Source organism: Pagrus major, chromosome 8 (genome assembly GCF_040436345.1).
Source record: "Pagrus major chromosome 8, Pma_NU_1.0".
Classification (NCBI taxonomy): Eukaryota; Metazoa; Chordata; class Actinopteri; order Spariformes; family Sparidae; genus Pagrus; species Pagrus major.
In genome coordinates this window covers 7,763,866-7,788,095 of record NC_133222.1, presented here as the reverse complement: position 1 = coordinate 7,788,095, position 24,230 = coordinate 7,763,866, and the positions used below count along the sequence as shown (strand labels likewise).

The window sequence follows — 24,230 nt, the reverse complement described above, 5'->3', positions numbered from 1 at the left end:
AAATCCTGCAGATCTGAGGTGTTTGTTCTGGCGGACTGTGACTGAAAGCAGCAGAACGAGATGCTAAACAGTGTCTGAGAGAACATGGAGATGCCTGAAATTTCAGATGGCTGTAGTGACCACATCATTTTTTTTAAATATACCCCCTCCTCTATATAAGGTGCTCGACTGTAAGCTATTGTACGCTACAGCAAACCCAGTAGGTTATTGTGTAATGTGAGAATGATGCTTTGACCTTTTGACCAGACAAACGTGAGAACATGTGGCCGTCCCTTTTATCCACCATACTTAAAAAACAAGATTCAAGTCTAACCATTTACATGACTATAAAACCTCCCTTTGAATGCTTTATTAAAGGTTTGATTACATTGTGATACCAGGACCGAGTGTTAGCAGGACGCTCTCACTGTACAGTAGGCACACTGCAATACAGAATTCCTGACATGTGGCTACCGCTCAATCTAGTCGTTCCTTTTCCATCGTTGTAACTGCCAAGTCAAAAGAAAATGGAGACTAGGACGTCACTAAAAACCAGTTAAACAGTCAAGAGGTGTGAGAATATGGCTTTTCAGAGGGCCTTTTGCGTTCTTTGACCTGAAAGTCACACCAATCACAGCAAAGCATACAGTGATCTGTGATTTTTAACAGTTGAGTGATTTTGGATGAAAAGCTCCCCACGGTGACGGACAGCAAGCAGTGCAACTTTGAGGACAGGACAAAAGTAAAATGGTCTTCATTTCATCCAAATGTGCTGACAGTTACTGCACATAATCCAAGCTGAATAAAATATCTGCAGGGTTTTATGACATTCAAAATTCATTCCAAGTCGTTACAGCTCTAAAATCTCCTTTACCTGCAGTTACTCCTGTCAGAGTGAGTCGGTAATACCCACGACAACACAAAATCCCCTCCATCAGTCTCAGCTGTGAGTGTTTCTTAATTAGTCTGGATGAGGCGCCTGTATGTCTACTTTCTATACATTTATTTACAACACACACTACGTCTTGTACGCGACACAGGGGTAAGCTCGGACCAAGGACAGTTCACTGTACTCTCTCTACTTTGCTCCAATGTCACTATCAGTAGAAATCAAATGAGCAGTTTGTCAATATTGAACAAATACATATTTACAGTTAATCAAACGCCGAACCTCGTGATTCTACACCATTCCCTTACTGATTGTTGAGCTGCTTGCCATTCACTTGGATATGTGTATTTCTCTGTGTGTCTGTGTGCAGTAACCCTACTAGCCATGCATTGAAAAGTGAAACAGCAGTAGTAGGTATATTTTTCATTTCAAAAGAGGAACCTTTAAATAAACAGGTGCTCAGCGTCTTAGTTTTATATCATAGAAAAAAGATAAAAGAAACAGGCAATCAATCCATCGAGATGATGGAAATAAACCAAGAGAGAGAGAGATGGATGAAATCAGTCAAATGCCTAGCATACTGTAGAAATGAACATCCCAGTTTTAGAGGGACACAGAAGAGTATTTTTACAATGGAGAGAAGACCCCACTGGCAGCGCCCTCTGGTGGCAAACTCGATGAACATACACAAGCTGTGGAGAAAGAAGGTGGTCGTCATGGCAACACTTCTTACTCCAGGTAAATGTCCTCGGTGGGGCAGGCGTACTCCAGATGTTCCTGGTAATACTCCTGGAAGGCTCGTCTGCAGAAAAGACAAGACAGACGAGAGCATGATTAACGCTCAACCTGCCGGCAATTAGACGACAGCCTCCCATAGTAATCCTTCTTGTAGTGACAGGTTTTACAGTCATGCTCGTGCTGTTCGCTAAGAAAGGGCTGGTTGGTGCAAACAAAGGTGCAAAGAGTGCTTTGTTAAAGTCCCCCTGCAGTTAAAAATGTGTTTTCCGTCTTGTTCTGGTCCAATATTCAGCAAACACGAGTGTGATGTGGAAACTTGAAGCCACCAGTACACATATTTACATGTAGTGAAGTCAGTTACAGTGAAGGAGACATCTTGTGTTCAGCAGCTTGTAAAAACCTAAATATTCTGGAATTTTTAATGAGGGAGAAGGAGTAGGTGCCATTTAAAGGATTTTAATGTGGCAATTATACTTTATTTTCTGCAAAAAGACACAAAAAGAAATGTGTTTCTGTATGCCTTGTTACATGTGTGGGAAGGGGATTTTCAAAATAATTCTAGTGCAAGTTAGGGATGTTAATGATTAGTGATTAATTGTATTATTTCTGTTAAGAATTAATCAGATTAAAAACATATTAACCAACAATCAGAGATGTGCACAAATGCATCTTGTTACAAATTACAAATACTTGCTTATCAGTTATATCAAAATAAAACACAACACACTGGTTGGTACAGGTTGGATTTTGTTGGACTAGTTGTTAAATTGTTAAACAGCAACAGACAGGAGCTCAGCAATTAAAATGAAGTTGTTATTTAGTTTATTGTTCAAGTGTGGTTTACTCAATGGTTAGGTTTATTAACTCCTAATGTAGCCTACTCTGATTTTGCATCAAACATAGATCGTGTTAGTGGTTAAAACAGTTTTCTAATGTAAAACGTCCAACATATATTATATATAATTAATGATTAACAGATGAATTTTGATGAACTTTCTTTCAAACCAATGACAATTTGCATCCCCTTGTGAAAACACAGGAGCGCTCTAGCTGGATCAAAGGAGGGTAGCTGTTTTTCACAAGTTGTGCCCTCGTTGTTGGATCTGATCCACAGACGGAGCAGGATGAGAAGCTGATTGATGAAACAGCTCTGGAGCTCATCCCGTGCCCTTCTACCTGCCAGCGCTTCATCCAGAGACACTGAAATATCTGTATCTTTAATTATTCAAGCCCAATACGGCTGAATCAGACATGACTAAGCTTGCAGTCATTCTTCAGTCTTACACACAAAAAAAGGCTACGGTGCAAAATAAACCTAGATTATAGTTGTTAAGATATACTTTAATCCAGGATTTCACAAACCATCAAAGAACATTTCAAAGATGATGTACAGCTTAAGAGTTAAAATGATTTCGATTTCTTTAAAGGGCTGTTAGCGATTTACGTAGCCTGAATATTAAAGTGCATTTACAGTAAGGACAGACTGATTAGCAGCCAGGAGAACTGGATCCAACATTCACAGCGAGCAATTGACATAATGACGTGACTTGGACTCACCCAACACACTCTGCTACAGGTCGCATGGACTCCTGGGATACAAACACGTGACAAGCAAATCTGTTCAGCATCGGATGCTTAGTGATGAAGCCAAAATAGCTGCAGAGAGAAGAAAACAATATGATGAGATCAGTCCGATGTTAGACCGTACACGAGTTACAAGAGGAGAGGAAACCAGTGTGTTTGTTTACCAGTTGTTCCTCGGATGGCAGCCACAGAACGAGATGTTCTTCATCTGGAAGAAGTGACTACATCTGTCATACTAAAGATGGAGAGAGGGACAAGAAGAAATGGAAAAAAAAGGTGGCTTGAATATTATTCCATATTAAAGGGGTGATTGACTTTGAATCGATTGACTCATTTTATTTATCTGTCCATACCTCATCAAGGGTGTCAAATTCATCCTCCAGGCTCATGATCAGTTTCACTCCTTGCAAACTAATCTCCAGCTCACACAGAGAAGGAGGTCGCACATGTACCGTCCGTTTCCTCGATATCGCGATCTAACAGACGGGAAATATTTCCATGTCAAAAGAAATGGGATTTAATGGTGCATGCAGGATAGCACATGTGTGGTTTTTGTTTTAGTGTGATGTGTTTTGCTTGTTTTCCACTCGGCTTACCTTCTGCATGGCAGCGCAGAGAATGCCGTTGCCTTGGTGATACGGTACCTCAACAGACCCCAAAAATTGGACGCTGAAAGTCTCGATCCACGCTGGGTTTCTTTTCATGCCTGCAGGGTGCAATGTGGACAGATACATACAGAACGTGTGACTCGTCTGACATTCGTGATGAGAAAAGATAGAATACGATCCCACTCAACTCACCCATCAACTCCTTGGACTGGCCTATGACCTCATGGGCGTAGAAGGCAGGAAAGATGCCCCTCTCCCCTGTCCGCATGTTATAACCTCGGTACCAGTAGTCATCCTCTTCTTCCTCCACATATAAAGGATCATCCACGTCTAGCTCCAGCTCGTCTGCATGTCTGGGAATGAACCTGCAGAGAGCAGCAGAGAGGGAAAACCATCTGTGTTAAACGCTGTGTCCTTACATGGTATCCCTGCTGCTGAGCATCCTATAGACTGGAGATAATTTGATCAGGAAGCATCTGTTTTGGTGTCAGGTGATTCCCAGTGGAGAGCAGAGGAAGAGGGGTTATCAAACAAATAACACAGAAAGAAAGATGGCGGTTGGAGGGAGACAAAGAGCTCTAAATGTGGGGACACACTTACTTAAAGAGGACTGTGCAAAAGCAAATACAAAATTATATATGCGAAACGTGTATGTGCATACAAGAGAGGTGTGTGTCGCTTCCTCTTTTGCTCTAGCACACAAGCACAGACACAGGTGGTGGTTGATGTTATTATTAATGGCCACCCTGCAGCTCATGAGCCCAGCTGTAGCTGGACATCTGCCCTCCCATCTAACTTAATTAGCGATTCGATATTGCTACATGACCTCTGCAGCACACTCAGAGCCACCAAACCTCAAAGAATTATTGTTTTGTTATCTACATAAGGAGGTTTCCTCCTAGACGTGACATTCAAAATTCATTCCATTGAACCTTTTCCACAATTGAAAAAAAAACTCAGATTTTTCCTCATAATCGAACTACCCTTGCTGATGTCCCATTGTTAAAAATAAATGAGTGTATTGTTGGTTGTCTTACCGATAGACTGCCCTGTGTGTCTGGTCCCTCTCCTCTCCGTTGATGGTACAGGAGAAAAGTCCAAAGGATTCTGTGCCTACATGGCAAAAAAAAAAAAAAAAAAAAAAAAAGAGAGGCACCACTTAGTCTGTTTTAATGCCCTGAAAATCATTTTCCCAACAAATTAAAAGCTAAAATATCCAAATAAAATACACTGAATTATGTGTTATTTGTTTGGGGAACATTTGTCTTGTAAACCACAGGTGAGAAAGTCTAAATGGAGGCTAATTGGATTTGTCAAAAAAGAAATAGCGATGGAATCCTTTGTAATGAGCCCTTCATTATGCAAATCACCCTTTATTAGGGATATGAATCTTGAAACGAGAGCACTGATTGATGATGGGTGTACTGGGAAGCAGAGCCCTCCCATAAGTCTTGTGTGGGCGTCCTGCCAAATTTAGATCACATGTTAATGTATAATTCTGACAGTGATGAGTTAGAGCCCTAATGGGGACCCTGAGTGGACAATTTTAGCAATGATGCTGCTGGGCCATAACCTGTAGGGTATAACATTTACATTATCTTAAGTTAAAGGATTGGTTTGACATTTAACTTCACTTCCTAGTAGACAGTTAGGAGATCAATACCACTCTCGTGTGTGTATACTAAATATGAAGCTACAGCCAGGAGATGGTTAGTTTAGCTTAGCATAAAGACTCTGCGTGTATTTTCCAAAATGTGAAACTTTTCCTTTAATTCCTGAATACTACATCATTGATTTAAGTACAAATCTGAGAGTTTTCCACAAGGGTGCAGCATCTGGATAGCCTTGTGTGTCTGTTTGGGTTTTTGCTTAAGAGATTTCCTGTTTTATTTTGGTAGATTTATCCCTTTGTATCATGATTTACTTTCCACTTCCTGTCTTTGTGTTTCCACCCACCGTTTTGATTGCCCCTCAGTTTCATCTGTGTCTTATTAGTCTTCCCTCCTGTGTGTATTTGAGTCTGTGTCTTTCCCTCTCTCTTTGTCAGATTGTCTGTTTTCGTCCTCACGTCTGTGTCTCCTGCATTTCCTGTGCTCCTGTCCCCTGGTGCTCGTGTTTCCTCTGTGTTCCCGCTTTGTTCTCCGTGGATTCTCAATTTTTAAATTGCTTTTGTATTTTCCTTACCTGCCTTTTTGTTGCCAGTTTTTTTTTGTCTCTTGCCATTTTGTTGCTTGCACTTTTGGATTTTGTGGTTTTGGACATCAGATCATTAAAGCTTGCTTTTGTTTTTTAATCTGCCTGCCGCAGTGTTCTGCATTTGGGTTCTTTTTGATACACCCGACATTGTGTGCAACTTACTGGAAGAGCGAGAGGTGCTGTTGACGAACACATTGAGGAACTTCTTGGAGAAGGGGAGGTCAGCCTCGGGGGACGAGTCCTCAGAAGAACTGAGAAGTTCTGGCCTCACCTCATCCTCATCGCGACCATAGCCCACCTCTCCCGTCTCCAAAGGCTCCTCGTCACATAGCGTGGAGAGCTCGCTGTCATCACTCAGAACGGAAGTGCACCTAAGAGGACATTATTTGTCAGTTTCAAATCTCAGTTTAGGGTACTGAATGGATATTGATTACTAAAACGAGAATGTCAAGCCAATAATCAAAATACTATTTAACTGTTTCTGTTCAATTTAAACAAAGATACTAATCCATGTTATTGTAATCTTACACACATTGTCAGAGCATACCTTCTTAGGCTGACGAGTTCCAGTGTAGTATTCTCATCCACCACTAGCGTGTACTTCATGGAGTCATAGGCCAGTCCGTCATCTTCATTTGGTTGCCTCAGAGCCAGCTCTTTCTCACACAGTGGGAGGTCATGGTCAGATAAGGGACGGTCTTGCACACTGGAGTCAATGGGCGGTGAACTGTCCAGCTCTAAATCACTACCTCTGTAGGACTCCTTCCTCAAGCCACCCATGAATGGGTAAGAGTCCCCGTCGTCTTCCTCTTCGTCATTATCTGTGGAGTAGGTGAGGCTGAAGCAGCGGTTAGTCTGGGCGGTGGGTATGTCCAGCGTCAGGCTGTGTTTAACCTCGGTGATACGCTCCAGAGAAGCTGAGGAACGGCTCGTTGGCCTGGGCTCAGTCTCTCTTCCTTCGTCCTTGTCGCTGACCACACTCTCAGTGAGGCTTGGTGAGTCCAGATCCTTCCTCCCCATCATCAAGTCATTATTGGGCTCCTCATCTTCCTCCTGTCTCCTGGCATTCTTAGATGGTTTGTCTGTGAAGTTCTTCTCAGAGTCTTTAGTGGTATACGAGGAGTTGAAATCTGTGGTTCCCCTCCCCTCCAAAGTCAGAGGGGTTACAGTGTCATTGGTAGGGTTGTTCCTATAGAGATTTACATCTTTTGAAGACTCCACACACCTCCTCCTCTCTCCTGGCTCCATACTATCCTTTCTGTAACCTTCGCCTTCCTTCTCCTCTTCCTCTGATCCCTCCATTCCAGCTTTATTCTCTTGGTCCTCATCATTGAAACCATCTCCGTCCCCGATGTCTGAGGATGGTGAGATGGTGTCTGACACAGAAACCTTCCTCTTGAAGCAATCCTCAGGACAACTGATTGGGTACGAACCCTCAGATATCATCCTATTGACCAGGTTGCTGAGCAGCCAGGGTGAGTCAGAGTTCTCACTCAGCTCATCTTCACTTTCTGAATCGGAGTCTCCCTCACTGGTTCCATCATATTCGTCCGCACTGGGCATTAGCCTGGGTCCCACTGGCAGGTAGAAGGATCGTTTGAAGCTCTCAAGACTGTGGTCTGGTTCTATCTGCAGCACCATCTGTCTTGACAGGCTGTCTTCACAGCGTTGGGCTGGAGGCAGAGTCTCATCAGGGTCAGCCTGGTGCTCACAGGACAGCTCATCGTCCACATTCTGCAGCCCCATCAGAGCTTGACCGTCATCGTAGGCCTCAGGAAGTGAGATGGGTGAGTCAACAGGGGATGGCGTGGCAATAGTGGGTGAGGGTAGAGGGGAAGGAGATGGTAGAGGAGACCTTTCTTTGATTGGGTCAGGCTGACCCAGAAGTAAAGATGCTTTCAGTCCCACGATACCACTGTCCTGCTCTAACTCAGTATCTGGGTCCAGTTCCTGGTCTGATGTAGGCGAGCTGGCCTCCTCAATGGAATTGGTGAGGTGAGATGAGCGTCCACTGCTACTGTCATCACTGGTTAGGTCAAGCTCTGTCTCTGAGATAGAGGAGATCATGTTGGAGACCACAGGACCTCCACAGGCAAACGCTGCCTCCAGCTCCCCTTCAATGTCAGAGTCAGAGCCCGGAGAGCTGAGGTCCTTGTCCTGGTCTGAAGTCAAGTAACCCTGCTGGTTCATATCAGCTATCCCTGGGTCTGAAGATGGAGAGGTGGAGTCGTTAGCTGCTGCCTCCATGGAAGAAGCTAGAGCATTCGAACTGTTGGACTGGTCCAGAGCATCTGAGCGGCTAGAGGACACATAGCTGGAGAAGGAGGCGAGCTCGGAGGGTTCAATGCAGGGGAATTCCACGTATGATGACTGATTCTCCTTACAAACCATATCATAGGTCTCCTTACACATGAACTCCACTTCAAAGTCCTTCTCCAGCTCCTCATCAGACAAGGGAGTGTCGGCACCGTCGTTGCCTCCCATGGGCGCAGTGGATGACAAGCAGTGACTGGTTCCATCTGGGTCTAGGTCGTTCTCCGGCTCCATACCTGACTCGCTGGTGATTGTGTAGGTATCTGTGGCAAGCCGGTTCGAGTGTTTGTGGTTGTGGCCGCTGTTGAGGTCGTGGTCCACCTCTGTGTCTGAACACTGGGAGTGTTCGTCTACGGAGGGTACCCTCGCTGTCTGGATTGAAGGGTCTGCCTTTGACTCAGGGACGTTGCCAGGACAAGGGTGGGACTTGTGTTGACCAAATGAGCCTGTGAAGATAAGAGGGTGTGGAGAAACAAGAAAGGCCATTAGAGAATGAAAATACAGTATGACAGAGAGGATTATGAAGTAGATGGTGAAGAGAATGGAAAAAGAGAATGGAGACAAGTCAAAGGAGTTTAGGGGGCAAGTGCAATTTGGACAATGAACGAGAAGAGATAAAAAAGACAGAGCATAAGGAATAATGAATGAAGACATATTCAAGGTGCATGTACAAAATCAGTCTAAAAAAAGGGGATGAACGAGTTCAGCAAAGGCTTGTTCATTAGAAACGCTCTAATATGAATCCCTAAAGTAGACAAGTACAAGTTGGTTTGTAAGAACCAACATGACAGTGCTTTGCTGAACATTCACATCACATCACTTTATTCCACATCACGGCACTACACGACACTGATGTTTATGAAATGAGCTCTAATCTTGCTGGGTTGGCCTTTTTGTTACCGTATTCGGGCCTCTCCCGCCTGTTGCCCTCCATGTCGCAAAGGAGGGGCCTGTGAGGGGACTGGGGGTTCCCGCCCTCCCCTGTCTGTTTTGGTGGAGTACCTTTGCTCTGAGACCCTGGTGCCTGGGTAACTGGAGAGGCTGGACAATGGCCTGTCACATGGCTACCATCCTCCAGACATGAGTGGGTTGGAGACAGACGGCCTAGAGGTAGAGCAGATATTAATTTTCTCAAGCTCAACTGCATGTGGAGGGGGTAAATGATATCTTTTCAAATTAAATTGGGACCTCTGCGCTTCTGGAGACTTGGATTATGCTGGATGAGCTGTATGGAGCCATGTTATGGTTTTCTTTCGTTTGCTTTTTTCCGTTTTAAAAACAAGTCCCCATCTATTTCAGTTATTTAGGAGAATGCTGCAATGCTGTTTTGCCGTGAAGTTCGAGAAATGTTTTGTGGACTGCGAAAACTTAACCTGACTTTCCATCGGCACAAGGGTGAGGAAATAAGGACCGAATTATCTTATATTAACCTTTCAAAGCATTTCAAATTTCTTCTAGTGTCTGGATAAGACTCAGTTTCAGAGGATATTCAATATGAAATGGACTGGATACAGAATAGAGGTAATCAGGATGCCCAGAGCTAATTCAGTGTTGGGTACAACACTGGATGAAAAAACAAATGCTGTCTCCCCGGCATTAATTACTGCATGCAAATTCATTCCAGCAGTGATTCTTACCAAAATCTCTTGCATCAGTATAACCTGGCATCTTTTGTGAGGTATAATATGTGGTAGACCAACACATGAATGCAATGAAAACATATCAATAGTCCCTGCCCAAATGTATTACAGATAATTAATCATTACCCTGTGAGGCTGGGTTGCGTAACGAGTCCTGCCAGCTTCCTTTCTTTGGGGACAGACTGCTGTTGTTATTCAGAGAATCCTAATAAGAAGATAGAGAGGGAAATATTCAACAAAGTTATACTGTTTTATTACAAAGACTCTAAACATAGAACTAAACATAATCTGTGTTCAGTGTGTGTTCAGGACCGTCAGGGTTCTTGCCTGTGACACAGCAGTGGTGAGGTTCAGTGTGGTGGGTCTGCTCTTTAGAGTGCCAAGAGTCGGGGAAGGAGGAGGGGAGGCGGAGGGGGACGGTGGTGCATCTGGGTCAACCTCCTCATCGTCTTCGTCTTCCTCCTCGTCATCATCATCTTCGTCATCGATCATCTCAAACTCTTGGAAGTCATCCTGGAAGGAGCAGACTGGGTGGTGCATGTCATTCTTCTCCAGAATGAGGGAGTCCTGTGGCGAGAGGGATAGAGAGGGTTGTAATGGGGATAGGATGCTATGTTTTCACACCTTCAGTATATTTCAGATGATGGCCACACTAATCAGAGCACTGCAGGATACTATGTAGTGAGTAGACACAAAGGAAAAAAGCTGTCGTATGCTACTTCCTTTTCCATGTAAAAGCTCTGCCAAGAACAGGCCTGTCTGAGAGATGAATAGAAGGAGGAGAGCGCAGATGGACAACAGGCAACACAGTGTTCTTTGATAACAATAAAGGGCATTTGTAAAACACAGAGGCACACATCAAAGCACTGTGGTGGGACACTCTGTCCACATAAACAGCCAGAGAGCATTTTTGCTGATATGTTCTTTCAGCAAGCCGCGGATCATCTGTGTGTGTGTGTATGTGTGCACCCATGAATACATTCATGTGTGTTTGAGTAGCTAAGTGCAGCCTTCAGCATCATCAGCGGCGTGTAAAAATATAAAAGGTGAAAAGGTGGGAACAATTAAGTCACGAAACACAAAGTCACCCTGCAGAGAGCAGAATAATGGAGCAGTCTAGAGTGTTGACTGTTCGAGAAGGAAGGAGAGATGGTGAGTGTGTGTGAGAGACGGAGATGAAAGAAGAACATCGGATGGGCAAAGAAACGAGAGTGGATCAATCAGACGTCTCTCAGGTTTCAGCTAGTTTACCGGAAAGTGGTGCACTAAATGATTTTTAGGTTTAACAGACCACACCTCCATGAGTTTGTTTTTGTGTTGCTGTGTAGCCTTAATGCTTGCCAGATACGAGTATATTGATGGAGCGAAGTCCATAAAGAAGCTTATTAACACACACCTTGCACTGTCTGCTTAACACTGAAGACGATGCACCATCTGTGAGAGGGCGAAATTGATCATACAACTGATAGCTACCTTAGAAATCAACATCAATCTCTCCCCAATGACCGTAAAAGTATTTAGTGTTGCCCGTGCATCCATTACAGCTGCTACATCATTATTTTTTAACGGACAGAGTGCACAGTCACTAGCACAAACACTTTGTTTTGTTCTGATCATCTCCTCCCCTGCTTTGAATTTGACAATGCAAACACAAGCATGGATTTATCTGGTTTGTAGTTTGAACAGCGCAGCAGTTTCTCTGCCCCTCAGCTGCAGTCTTTCTAATAGGGGGAATCAAACCTCACCCTCTCGCTCCATCCAGCGCACGCGAATCTGCTGACGCCTGGTGCATCCAGTTTGTGCCACAGCATCAGAAATCAACACCAATTACCAAGAGAGTATGCATGAATATGCATAGTTATTTCTGATTAACATATTTGTTTTTTCTGTTATTTAGCTGGTTTTCACTGTCAAGATTCACAATGTTGTTTCCTCACTCTGACCCATTATAATCCATCACTGGGGCTATGTGACCTATAACTCTGTGACAGTGAAAAAATCCCGAGATCCATCAGTGGGGTAGTGAAAATGCCACATCTGCCTGGGAGAATAATCTGCACTGTCAGGAGACATCCTTTTTGCGAGGCCACCTGACAGACAGTCAGGCAGGCTTAAAGAAAGAGAGGGAGAGACAACTATAAATAAGAGTTGTGTGTCGGCGAGAATCGATCCCCGTGGTCTCGGGTTCCCAAGGACATCCCATTCAGACCCCGTGACTGTCACCCAGCGGACTTATGCAGGCATGCACGCTCTCTTGTATGCAGGGGAGGCGTTGTGAGTGAGTTTTTCGGTGGAGAGCACAGCTGCAGTCAATGGAAATTAAATTAGTTCAAATGGGATTCCTTGTTTTGCACACAGACATACCCAAACTCACATAAAGTGTACTGGTCTACTGTCATAAACACACATATTTTATTATTTATATGTTCTTTAAACAGCTAATATTTATATTTGGAAGAGATATATCACTGTACAAAAACAAAAGATAAAGACAGAGCAGCTTCTTGATCTCTAATTGGCCGACCACAGGCTTGTTCAGCACGGCTAATTCCATATCTACTGACTCTGCTGCTGCATATCAGAAGATAGTGAGATGGCTGCTCCACTATACAGCACAGACAGAAGAGGCTTCGGGTTGAACTGCAGGCCTATTTTGCTAATTGAGCTGATCAGATGACAGAGGAAACAAACGCTGGACCGATGAGAGAAACTCATCAGGACATGGCGCTCAAGTGAACACTGTCTGCATGGCTTCTGTATGAAGAGGACGCCAGGGACTCATAAATCTCAAAGAAGAGAAGTGGAGGCTGGGAATTAAGTGGTCTTTTAAGATTTAACAGGTAGCCGGTCGCAGGAAACAGGAAGGGTCTGATAGAGTAACTAAACATCCCCGCAGATGCCAGAATATACTGTTGACTGACCGCAAATGCAGTGTTTCGCAATTACAGCACTTTTTCTTAGTGTAAATTCCTGGCTAAACGTTAAATTATGCATCCATATACACCTGCAAAGCCATTAATCTTAGATCAGTCAGGCAGCGCCAGTAAAATCATGAAAAAGGGAAGTGATTTAACATACATGACATCCTGATCAATAAATAAAGCTACGCCTTCATAGTCACTATCATTGCAAATTACATTTGCTTTCTTAGTACAATGATAGTACAAACTGTACAAACTGTGTGTGGGTGCATGTGTGCCCACGTAAAGCCCATTTACCAAATATAGCTCATAATCTGGGTGAATTTTATGCTGGAATGTTTGACAGATGTCGATTAGCCCACCATTAAAGGAGACCACCTGGTGAGCGATGGCCTCCATCTCCATCTATCAGTGTATCTCTAAATTTCACCATTTAAAACTCTGGGTAGCACCACAGCTGAGGCTCAGACACCATTGCGTTGCCACTTGCTGAATTATGCATGCGCTCATGGTGTTCAATCAGGGCTCTGGAGAGGCAGAGATGGATGGTGGAAAGACAGGAAGTGAAAAATCAGGGGCGAAAGCAGCAGGGCGTGTGTGTGTGTGTGTGCGTGAGACTCAGAAGAAAGATTCAGAGAGACAAAGGGAGGGGCTCCCTCTGTTGTGGTCTCTCTGCTTGTTATGTTGATATGGTAGGTAAAAAAAAAAATTAAAGGTCATGGAAAAAAACCCAAATCACACGGTTGAAAACACATTGTCGAACCTAACCCCCCGTGACATTCGCAAATAGTACAGGAGAGGACAGCCCGAGCATCTGACCAGCAATTACCATTTCCTCAGAGATAGCAAATCAGACAGTGGTAACAACCCCATGTAAGTGATCTTTAATTGCCTGCCTTCAGCTCTGGATGAGGCTATTTTCAGGCATCACGTGTGTCTATTTGTTTTCGATCACATGTACTCTGCTCCTGTCACCGAGGCTAAGTGCTGATCTAAAGGGTTACGCAGATTAGGACCTGAACCCCATAACGAATTAGAATTAATCAGAGCCGGGGATTGGGGCCGGAGGATAATCTCACTGTTTAGATTGGCTCTTCTTCCTAAACATCAAAGACATGCTGCCCAATATGACCGAATCATTCTGACAGAAAAACCAAAAGCCTCTCTCGTCAACAGCAGGGCGCGGCGCACGAGGGAGGGACTGCTGATGATGATGATGATGAGCTGACAGCCCCCCCCCCCCCCCCCACACACACACACACTTACACCCCACCCTACTGATGCAGGGAAAACCAAATAGCATGAGAAACAACACTGTGCATGAAATTCTCTGTCTCGCCTTTCTGTCAGTGTTATTTAAATGTACAGACACACACTCAGAGGGCATCTGGGTGTGTGTCCTATCTATCCCATGTCAGCAAGATGACTTCCTCTGGGCAATGATGTCATGTAACGGGGACCGACACTATCCCTGCCCTGCGCTTTCTTGTTTGTGAAGTGAGCAGTCAGGGCCTCTGCTGATGTGTGTCTGATGTGTGTGTATGCGGGATGGAGAGAGGAGAAAGAGGCCACCGATGCATGGTTTACTACTGTACGATGTCCACTCTCTGTTTCCGAGGTCTCCTCAACACGCTACGCAAAAACAGCTTTGTTTACGGGAGGGCTTTGCGAGCTATCCATAATGTGTTTTGTTGGTGGATTAAAGTGGAGGAAGCAAAATATCTAGCACAGATTTATGCTGAGAGCTTAACCCTCAGAACCAACCATCCCTGAGCTAAATCCCCGTTTCCAGCGACCTCAACGGAGAGGAGAGAGAGCAAGAGGGAGAAAGTGAAGGAAGCTTTAAGAAATGAAGGAGACTGGGAGGAGAGAATCTGAGCTCTGTCTCTGAGCAACACTCTGCATAGCGGGGAGGGAAGGGAAGACACATGGGAGGGGAGGGAGGGAGGGAGGGAGGGAAGGAGGTTGTCTCTGCATAGCAGCAAACTGCACTGGGTCACCCACCCTCTGCTGCAGCCATGGCTCCAAGCCACCAGCATAAAACATTTACATCCCACAGGATGGAGAAAGAGAGGAACCCAGGAAGAGAGAGAGGGATAATGGTTCTTAGAAATTGTGTAATTAAGGTCTAAGCTGGTCGGACATGTGGGATGATACAGCTAATGACTCAATTATTTGCATATACTTGACAACACAGTCATTTGAATAGGATGCTTAGTGGAAGTGCTACTTAGAATTTTTATTACACGCCGAGGAGTTCAGCTCTGATCCAGTATGTGTGACGATGGCGATGGTCAGAGTTCATGGTGGATGCTTCACTCTGCTCGCCAAAGCCATGCCTGCTTCTCATTTTGTCCCTGGTATTATAATATGGACATCCGAGGCTTACGGTCATTACTTTAATGACTGCAATGCTGTAGATGAAAAATCCAGAGCTATAGAGATGCTTATGTAAGATCATACGATGAGATCAGTCTCTGTCTTTCTGTCACCTTAAATACCTCACACTTTTCAGCTCGTTCTCACGCGAGCTTGTTTAAAGTTACATATTTCTCACTTAAGACTACGTTCGCCGTTTTAATGCTTGTATTAAATGCAGGTTGTCATTTATGGACTACGATAAGCTGAAGAGGAGCAACGACAGACAGATTAGCGGTTTGTCTATGGAATTATTATTCCATTATTATTATACCCTAAATTTGGCAGAAAAACTGACTAATACACATAATTCCAAAAAGTTTACAAAGCATACAGTAGGCCTGCATGATATGTTGAAAATCTGCATTGTGCTATAAACAAATATTGGAGTGCCTGCGTTAGCTCTTCTCTCCTTCCTCAGCCTTCCTGTTCGCTAACCTTGCACTCTCCACCTAACTGACACCAAAAATAGGGGTAGCTGATGGCTAGTTGGGGCTTAATCTGACTGGCCAAGTGGTGTGAATGCATGGCCCATGTATCCAGGGCTCCATTTTAAGGGATAAACAATAATAAACTTTATTCCTATAGTGCAGTTAAAAGGTGCCTCACAAAATACAATATAGGTGCAAGGCTAGAGAATCAAAGAGAAATAAAACAAAATAAAATGCAATAAAATCAGGGAATTTAGGGGCGATGAAACATGAAGTACAAAACATAGAGAGAGGCACTGACTCAGCTCATCTGAGTTTGTTCCATGGCGTCGGGGCTGAAACCGAAAAAGCACGATCCCCCATTGTTTTAAGCCTCGACCGTTACTGTTAAAAGCATTTCATTCTCTGATCTGAGGGGTCGGCCAGGACTGGAGTGATGTGTTCCCTACGCCGAGTGTTTGTGTTGCAAATGTGTGAGTGTGAATGTTTGGTGAGTGTAAATAGAAGGATTATTCTTATTCTCTGCATTTCAGGGAGTCTTTTAAATATTCTTATCGTGCATGTTCATATCCCGATGTCGAAGAAAACACAACTTACTGGTCAGAAACAGCACATAATACTCAAAGTTTCCAAACTGTGAAGCAATTTGTGCCACACAGATTAACATGCATGCAGACATGTAAGTACGGACAGAAGATGCAAGGAAAGATCCAGTTCCAATAAAAGAAACATCATGAAGTAGGAGGGCCTCACCTTCTCATATGGATCCGAGTCATAGTTGAGTCCGATCCCGCAGTCGTCTGTGATTTCAGAGAGGTCTTCATCGTCAAACTCCTCCAGGCTGATGTCGTGGGCTGGCCTGCAAACACATGAGAGACGGTATAATCAGTGCATGTTGTGAGGCAGAACACTCATTTCTTCCATATGTTAGCATAGTTTTATCAGTGACAGTCAAGAGGGAACTTTCTCATTGATTTATGCCCACACACTGAGCACTGTTCTCAGGAAAACCTGCTCTAACTCGTGGCCTGTCACGCTCTATCTGCTGTGAATCTCTTATATACTGGACACAGGCGCACATGCAAACACCCACGTCCCCTGTCTTCTCTTCCCTTCTGACAATCCACACTAACAAGACTTTACACATTTCAGTGGTGGTGCGGAAAAACAACAGCGAGAGATAAAGAGCTTAGACAAAATGCCAACATTTCAAATAAAGTCAATATGATATATATGTATGAGCTGTGGATGCTGTAAACAGAGTTGGAGATGAATTATTGGCAGTTTCCAGAGTTTCTGAACTTCTATTACAGCAGGGAAGTGTATACGTCTCAGTAATGAGCCGTAGCGTCGCAAGTTTTCTTCATCAGACTCTATCTCATCTTTGCCCCATTAGTTTCAGCAGGCTCTCAGTCCGACAGCAGTTGGCTTGCAATGTGTTGAAGGAAATGCTGCATTGCAGTTTTCCCACTAAGAAAAGGACACCCCACATATTATATATGGATGCGAGCTTACATCACACAGTCATAAAGGGTCCTGTATACACACAATGTCATTGGTCCCATGGAGCAAATGAGGACACGCTGATACATCTAGAAATAAAACAAAAGGGGTCATGAAAAAGTCACTGTAATCAGTTATTATACAACAAGGAGCTACTGATAGAAAAAACTGGGAAAATAGAAAGCTAATCATGGCAAAGATAGTAAAGGGTAAAAAAAGTTATTGAGAATTCAATAAAGGTTTTATGAAGTGAAAGTTGCCTGTTACAGTCAGTCTGTTACTTTAGTGCAGTCAAAGCACAAAATAGAAAATGGGCATATGCCTGTAGGGCTGCACAACATGATAAAATGATTATTTTGATATATATAGCCACAATATATTTCACAATTAATAATAATGATCGTTTTTGCATCACAATTTTCATTTTAACTGAAAAACTATTACAAACATGATGATGTGACATGTGTCAAACATGTTTTCTTAAATCTGGAGAACAACATTTCTAAGACATGACTTCTCTGCAGCACTGCAGTACTTTAATATGAAGCTGTTCTGTCACACGTTCTACCTTTGTCAAAAAATTGCAGCTTCTGCAAATTGGATATTGCACTTGGCCATATAAACCCTTTTCACAGCAGACATGTTGGCTTGTCAAAGCAGGAAAAGCACAGGCGAAACTGCTAAATTTTAATTAATGATGGCTGCATTCTGTTTAGGTGAGCTAGCTCCAGGGCTCTGGTACTGTGCATGTCATACTGTGGAGCCATCGTTAATGCCATTGGTCACACCTGGGCACATCCTGCTTTGACAAGTCAAGATGTCTGCCGTGAAAAGGGTCTACTGCAAATTCAATGATATTTTGAACAACTGTGCGGCCCTAAATAAAGATAAACTCATTTTTAATTTTAACTGCATCTCCCTAGGCTACCAAAATTATGTAACTGTACAAAAAACATCAACGTTATCATATTTAAACAGTGTTTCAAGCTGTATAGCACGAAAGGTTTTGATAACTTTGTGTGATTAAGGTGCTCCTGATACTGAAGCGTAGATAGAACACATTCCCTTTTCCATTTGCGGAAAATTACAGACACAAGCTATTAAACTTGACCTTCCTGTATATGTGTATATCTAATCAGATAAAATTGTACTAAAGCTGCGTGAAGCAAGGAGCCAATTTTGGAGAAAACAGAGCTCAGTGCTCAGCATCAATTTCTTAAAAGACGGGCAAAAAAAACAGACACAATTATCACACTTCTTGAGAGATCTTTAATTTAAAAAATGGCAACAGATTCCTCCATATCTTGTTGATTTTCATGTAGAACGAGCAATATTTTTCTATCGTATATTCATGATAACGGCACATTGAAGAAGTAGTAGAAGAGTCAAATTTATACACAAGGATTCAGTGTCCTCACTCGATGATTCCATCACAAACGCCCTACTGAATAACGTATAATTATATAATTTCATAATGTATTTCATGGGTTTTGGGCTGTGTTTACAGAGTGTGGCTATCACAGGTGGTGTTTATTGAATTAATGATAGATGTGCATATTAAGCATGTAGCTTCAAAGAAAAAGGCTCTGAGGGTCACCCTGTCTGAGGTGATATGACTGAATTTCTGATAACGGTCTGGCTGATATAGGCGTAAACACGTGTATATAAAGCCCGTTCAGATCCGAGCTGAGTTGTATCCATCCAGGAGTGCTGTGTGTACAGGCGGGATCATGAAGTGTCTCGTTGCTCTTTTGGTCTGTGCGGTGCTCGCCGAGGGAATCGTCAAGTAAGAGAGAAACATTGTATTTTCGACTTTAAAATACACTTTCAAAGCCACGGAAAGTCAAAATTCTTTGTGTTTTTGCTCCCTTCTTCCTCAGGATCCCTCTGACGAAGCACACATCTATGCGTGAGGCCTTGAGAGAGCAAGGTATCGAGCTGCCCTACCAGGATCCTGCTCTCAAGTACCAGACCAATGAGCTGACCTCTGCCAACATGTACATCAACAACTACGCTGATGTAAGAAACCACTTTCACATACTCTACACAGCATCTAGATTGAAAACCAACTGATGGGTTCGTATTTTCTATTATTCCTTTCCTCCAAATGATCTCCAGACCACCTACTACGGAGCCATCAGCATTGGAACACCCCCCCAGTCCTTCGAGGTGCTGTTTGACACCGGCTCTTCCAACCTGTGGGTGGACTCCGTCTACTGCAACACTCAGGCCTGCAGTGAGTACAAAACCAACAGGCTATTCACTACAAAATCCCTCCTCTGTCGTTTTTTTTTAGAGCATATTTGCATGTGAAGAACTTTTCCAGAGGACTTAGAGCTGATATAGGCTAAGCATGCAGAGTTAGCAGTTTGTCATCTTGTTTCCAAGAGATTACATATTGTACATTCATGGGATTTGAAGTTCTAGTGTAATTACAGACATGCCACTAAGCACTTTCTGTCTTTGGGAAGGATCAGCGACTGTGCTGGTTAAAATCCAGCTCATGATTTCTCTAATCAGGTGAATTATCAGTATGTCAAAAGGCTCTGCAAGGCATGAGGACATGTTTGTGGAAATGGCTCCAGAGATAATCTCGATCCTTGCCATTTTCCAGACACACACAAGAAGTTCAACCCCCAGCAGTCCTCCACCTACAGTGCCAAGGGACAGTCCTTCTACCTGCCCTACGGAGCTGGAAGCCTCTATGGAACCTTTGGATATGACACTGTCAATGTGAGTCAAACCCATCAAACGGACCAAGTGCATCAGTTAAATAAAAGACTAGTATTAAAGGCTGGACTGACTCATAGGTACTGAGACAGAGCGCTATCAGAAAGTAGAAGTTTATGTGTCTCACAGTAAAAACATTCCTGACAAAGGCTCTGTTTTGTTTTCTGTATTAAGTGTTGAATAAGTGAGGAGACAAGGAGATTCAGACTGGAGCTTAGACACATTCTAAATCCAGTCTATGATTTGCACTTTACTCATCATACTGGTTGGTTTTGGACCCACAGGTTGGAGGCATTCAGATCACTAACCAGGAGATCGGTCTGAGCACAAACGAGCCCGGTCAGAACTTTGTGGTGGCCAAGTTTGACGGCATCCTCGGCCTGGCCTACCCAAGCATCTCAGCTGGAGGAGAGACTCCCGTCGTGGACAACATGATTTCTCAGAACCTGCTGGATGCCGACATCTTCGCTTTCTACCTTTCCAGGTACAACTGACACAAGCGCTGTAAAACATACGGTATCACATATCACGACACTACTAGCACTTAACTAAAACTGCAACAATCGGCAACTATTTTGATGATCCATTAATCCGTTTGTGTAACTTTAAAAAAAAAAGAAAAGTCCGAAGGAAAGATAAAAGTGGACAGTGTGTCAGAGTTTTTTGTTCTGATTTCTCCTACACACTGTCGATCCACAGGTGTGCAAAAGTTTTGCTTAAAGAAAAGAAAAGAAAATTCAAAATTCTCTTATTCCAGCTTCCAGGATTTCTTTACTCCTCTATGACAGTAAACTGAATATCTTTGAGGACAAAACAAGATATCTGAGTTTGTCATCTTGGACATTTTTCACTATTTTCTGACATTTGATTAATCAAGGAAATGACTTACATATTAATAATAGTAATGGAAATCAGTAGTTGCAGCCCTACACTTTTTCTTCACAAGTTTCTGTTTGTTGTCTGGTTCAGGGGAGGACAGCAGGGCAGTGTGCTGTCCTTCGGAGACGTGGACAGCAGCCTCTACGAGGGCCAGATCTACTGGACTCCTGTCACCGCTCAGACCTACTGGCAGATTGGCGTTCAAGGGTCTGTGCTTTTCAACATTTCATTAATATGAAGCATCAAATGATCTTCTGATTACTATTGAGTATTACTGTCAGGATTACTGATTACTTGTGCCCATATATGAAAACCTTCTGCATGTGTGGTGGCTTACAGATTCCAGATCAGTGGTCGGGAGACTGGCTTGTGCTCTCAGGGCTGCCAGGCCATTGTGGACACTGGAACCTCCATGCTGACAGCTCCAAGCCAGATTCTGGGTAACATCATGCAGGCCATTGGAGCCCAACAGAGCCAGTATGGAATGGTAAGACAAGCAGCCAGACACTATCACACACACAGAGAGCTGACGCAGTAGGAATTTGGGTTACAGTCTGTCTGTAGGCTGCACCATTTATAAGTCATTATGAGCACGGTCACAAAACTGTCTGTAAGTCATACGTGGAGAAGCAGGAATGCAATGAAACAATGCGCAATGTGTCTGCTGCTCTCAACATCATCTCTTTTCTGTCTTGATCTCCAGTATATGGTGGACTGCAGCCAGGTCAACAACTTGCCAACTTTCAGCTTTGTTATCAGCGGCACTGCCTTCCCTCTGTCTCCATCTGCTTACATCCAGGAGGCAAGTTACCACGTGCATGCATAAACGCATGTATTTTTGCATGTGTCCCTTTATGTACATAGCATTTTATTATTTGTTTGCAATGACTGACGTTTCCGATCTCCTGCCTCCACCTGCAGCACTACCAGAATGGATACACATACTGCTCAGTGGCCATCACCCCCACCTACCTGCCCTCTCAGGATGGCCAGCCCCTGTGGATCTTTGGAGACGTCTTCCTCAGGGAGTACTACTCCGTCTACGACCGCACCAACAACCGCCTCGGCTTTGCCACAGCTGTCTAGGTGTCATCAGTGTGACCTGAGCTGACCATAAACCTGATCGGATGGTAATGATTATGTCCACCTAAGGTTTTGGTTCATCTCAAGCATCTGTTCAGGGCTTATTCTAAACAATCAGTTTCAACAATATGGTTTCAAATTCAATAAACATATTTGTCACTGTAAATTACAATACATAATATTGTTGTTTATGGCTTTTACATCTTCAAATTGGCATCATTCTTAAGCACAATAAAGGTGAAAATAAACGTGTTTTAATATTCTCTCTTTCTACATGAGCACTCGTTATGATAACAGACCATGTCCTAGACTGAGGGACATCAACAGGGTTCTCCCCAGTTTATCATCAACCTCGAGCTTGTGTGTGTACATGAGTCTAATTAATTCCCACCACTTGTGGGTATTTTAAATCTCCTACAGTCCTGAGCCACATACATACAATATAAACTCTGTTCAAACATCTGGAGAATCCAACAAAATATGCACATATATGTGTTCTGGGATTTTGAGCACTTGTTTTTGCTCCACGTGATATTTTTTTTTTTGTATGTGAAATGATTCAATCTTGTGAATGGCCAAGTGCTGTGCTGGCACACTAAGCAACCTTAACCAGTTGGTAAAATGTGATTAAATCAGAATTAATTCTGCTATTTATGAGATGGGCTTGACAGTCTGTTTCCATCTTAGTAAAATGGATTATATATCGCACAGTAGTGGCCAAAAGTTATTGCACTGGTGCCACTGCTACGGGACGACTGGTGCCAGACAATATTTTATCCTTTCGTATTCAAAACAACATGAAAATGGTGTAAATCAGAGAGTCATGTGTAGGTTTGTGCTAGAGCATCATCTACATGAATGCACACATAGACAGAAGAGCCACTAAAACTACTTTCCTATCTGTCAAAATACGTAAAACAGTGTCTCCCCAAAACCTCGAGAAATAAGGTCACTAATGAGCTCCTCACCCATCCGAGTCTTCAGGGAAGCTGTGTTTGTAAGTGTAGGGGTGTGTGGGTGTGTGATTCACAATGGAAAAACACCACATCCGTGCTGCTGTATCCAAGGCAGCTGACGCCACCACACAAGTGGAACCAAGTTGCATGTTTTGTTTCTGGATGAGGGCTCGGAGGGTGATGGACAAACAGAGGAATACAGGAAATAGGGACGTGATCAAAAAGCATTTTTTCATGCTGACAAGAAGCAATGCAAGTGATTTCCTGTGAAATCTGCCACTAATGGTTAAAATGCAGAATACAGGCTTCAAACGTTGTCTGTGATGGTCTGATATTTAAGCTAATTACTCTAATGTCCTAAAATGGATGTGGTAATGATTTATTTACCCATGCAGTGGCACATTTAAAGGGTCAGTTCACCCTAATAAGAAAGCCGCAATTTTCTTGCTTTCTTTGAGCAGCATCTAGCCATGCGGATAGGTTTGATTTCATTTGCCCTGGTTCATCCTCTCTGATGAAAACCCCAAAAGTCTTTAAAGCCGCTCGCAAAAGTTTACAACTAAAAACTTCAACAGCAACCTCTCTTTTCAGACATAAAGTCTGTTACTCTAGATAATCCATAGAGCACATTGCCGATGGCAGAGAGAACAGTGTAAAGTAAAGTATTTCTAACCTCCTAGTTAAGTGTGTGGTTCATTCAAAGTAATGCAGAAACTGTCTCTGGAAAAAAAGATGTTTTTCAACGCTGTGAGCTCCACAAAAAAAAAAAAAAATCTAATTATCTTCCATTGTATTGGGCCAGTGGCAGACTGCCTGCCATGGCTGCATGGCTGCATGCCACTAAAGGTAATTCCGATGACCTAGCCCTTTATTATTGTCTGATATCTGTTTTTCATTTCCTTTTTTTCTCATCCCCTTTCTGGTCTCCTCTATTGCTCCGTATTCTGCTGTGTTTCCAGACTCCATTTTGTTTGTGTGCTCATCTGCTTAGTGTTGGAGTTCTCCTGTAGCTCTGCAATGCACGTCACAACACAGTGTGGCCCCATTTCCCCAAAACTGCAAAACCTAAGAAATGTGTGTCAGTGAAAAGCTGCACACACAGAATAATGCCCTGCCAAAAGGTCTCTTCTTGAAGGGTGAAAGCACCGACTAACTCCAGCGGCACAAAAACACACATATTCATGCACACACACTTCTTCATCTCATCTTTACGATCCACAAACCCCTATTCTCCTCCTTTTCGCCGATATGTTCCATTTCCTTAATGCTCTGCATTACTTTAACTTCAGCATCTATATCACACAGTGAGATTCAGCCACCACCGCAGTGTTGACATTGCACGTCCATGTTCCTGGTTTGTGT

The 24,230-nt window shown here is 43.3% G+C and overlaps 2 protein-coding genes across 2 annotated transcripts in view; one reads left to right on the top strand and one right to left on the bottom strand.

Annotated features, from left to right (window-relative positions):
- Positions 1 to 1,597: 1,597 nt before the first annotated feature.
- The window catches only part of mapk8ip2 (mitogen-activated protein kinase 8 interacting protein 2), a 28,066-nt gene continuing 5,433 nt past the window's right edge, over positions 1,598 to 24,230 (bottom strand). The window contains exons 2-14 of the mRNA XM_073471313.1: positions 16,471 to 16,576; positions 10,275 to 10,514; positions 10,074 to 10,152; positions 9,208 to 9,411; positions 6,542 to 8,753; positions 6,157 to 6,365; positions 4,836 to 4,911; positions 3,991 to 4,163; positions 3,787 to 3,896; positions 3,544 to 3,666; positions 3,355 to 3,425; positions 3,164 to 3,262; positions 1,598 to 1,670 (exon numbers count right to left, since the gene is read on the bottom strand). Of these exons, the coding sequence (XP_073327414.1) occupies positions 1,598 to 1,670; positions 3,164 to 3,262; positions 3,355 to 3,425; positions 3,544 to 3,666; positions 3,787 to 3,896; positions 3,991 to 4,163; positions 4,836 to 4,911; positions 6,157 to 6,365; positions 6,542 to 8,753; positions 9,208 to 9,411; positions 10,074 to 10,152; positions 10,275 to 10,514; positions 16,471 to 16,576 (3,775 nt within the window). The remainder of the gene's footprint in view (positions 1,671 to 3,163; positions 3,263 to 3,354; positions 3,426 to 3,543; positions 3,667 to 3,786; positions 3,897 to 3,990; positions 4,164 to 4,835; positions 4,912 to 6,156; positions 6,366 to 6,541; positions 8,754 to 9,207; positions 9,412 to 10,073; positions 10,153 to 10,274; positions 10,515 to 16,470; positions 16,577 to 24,230) is intronic.
- LOC141001300 (gastricsin-like) lies at positions 18,922 to 22,160 on the top strand. Its single transcript, XM_073472329.1, has 9 exons — positions 18,922 to 19,006; positions 19,101 to 19,239; positions 19,339 to 19,456; positions 19,835 to 19,953; positions 20,235 to 20,434; positions 20,920 to 21,036; positions 21,169 to 21,316; positions 21,533 to 21,631; positions 21,751 to 22,160. Exons 1-9 carry the CDS (start codon positions 18,951 to 18,953, stop codon positions 21,913 to 21,915), a joined length of 1,161 nt encoding a protein of 386 aa, XP_073328430.1. The 5' UTR covers positions 18,922 to 18,950; the 3' UTR covers positions 21,916 to 22,160.

Excerpts from the sequence above, each read along its gene's own strand:
- LOC141001300 (XM_073472329.1), top strand. The coding sequence starts at position 18,951 with ATGAAGTGTCTCGTTGCTCTTTTGGTCTGTGCGGTGCTCGCCGAGGGA. Across the intron at positions 19,240-19,338 it reads ACATCAACAACTACGCTGAT|ACCACCTACTACGGAGCCAT; the intron begins GTAAGAAACCAC and ends AATGATCTCCAG. Across the intron at positions 20,435-20,919 it reads TTCGCTTTCTACCTTTCCAG|GGGAGGACAGCAGGGCAGTG; the intron begins GTACAACTGACA and ends TGTCTGGTTCAG.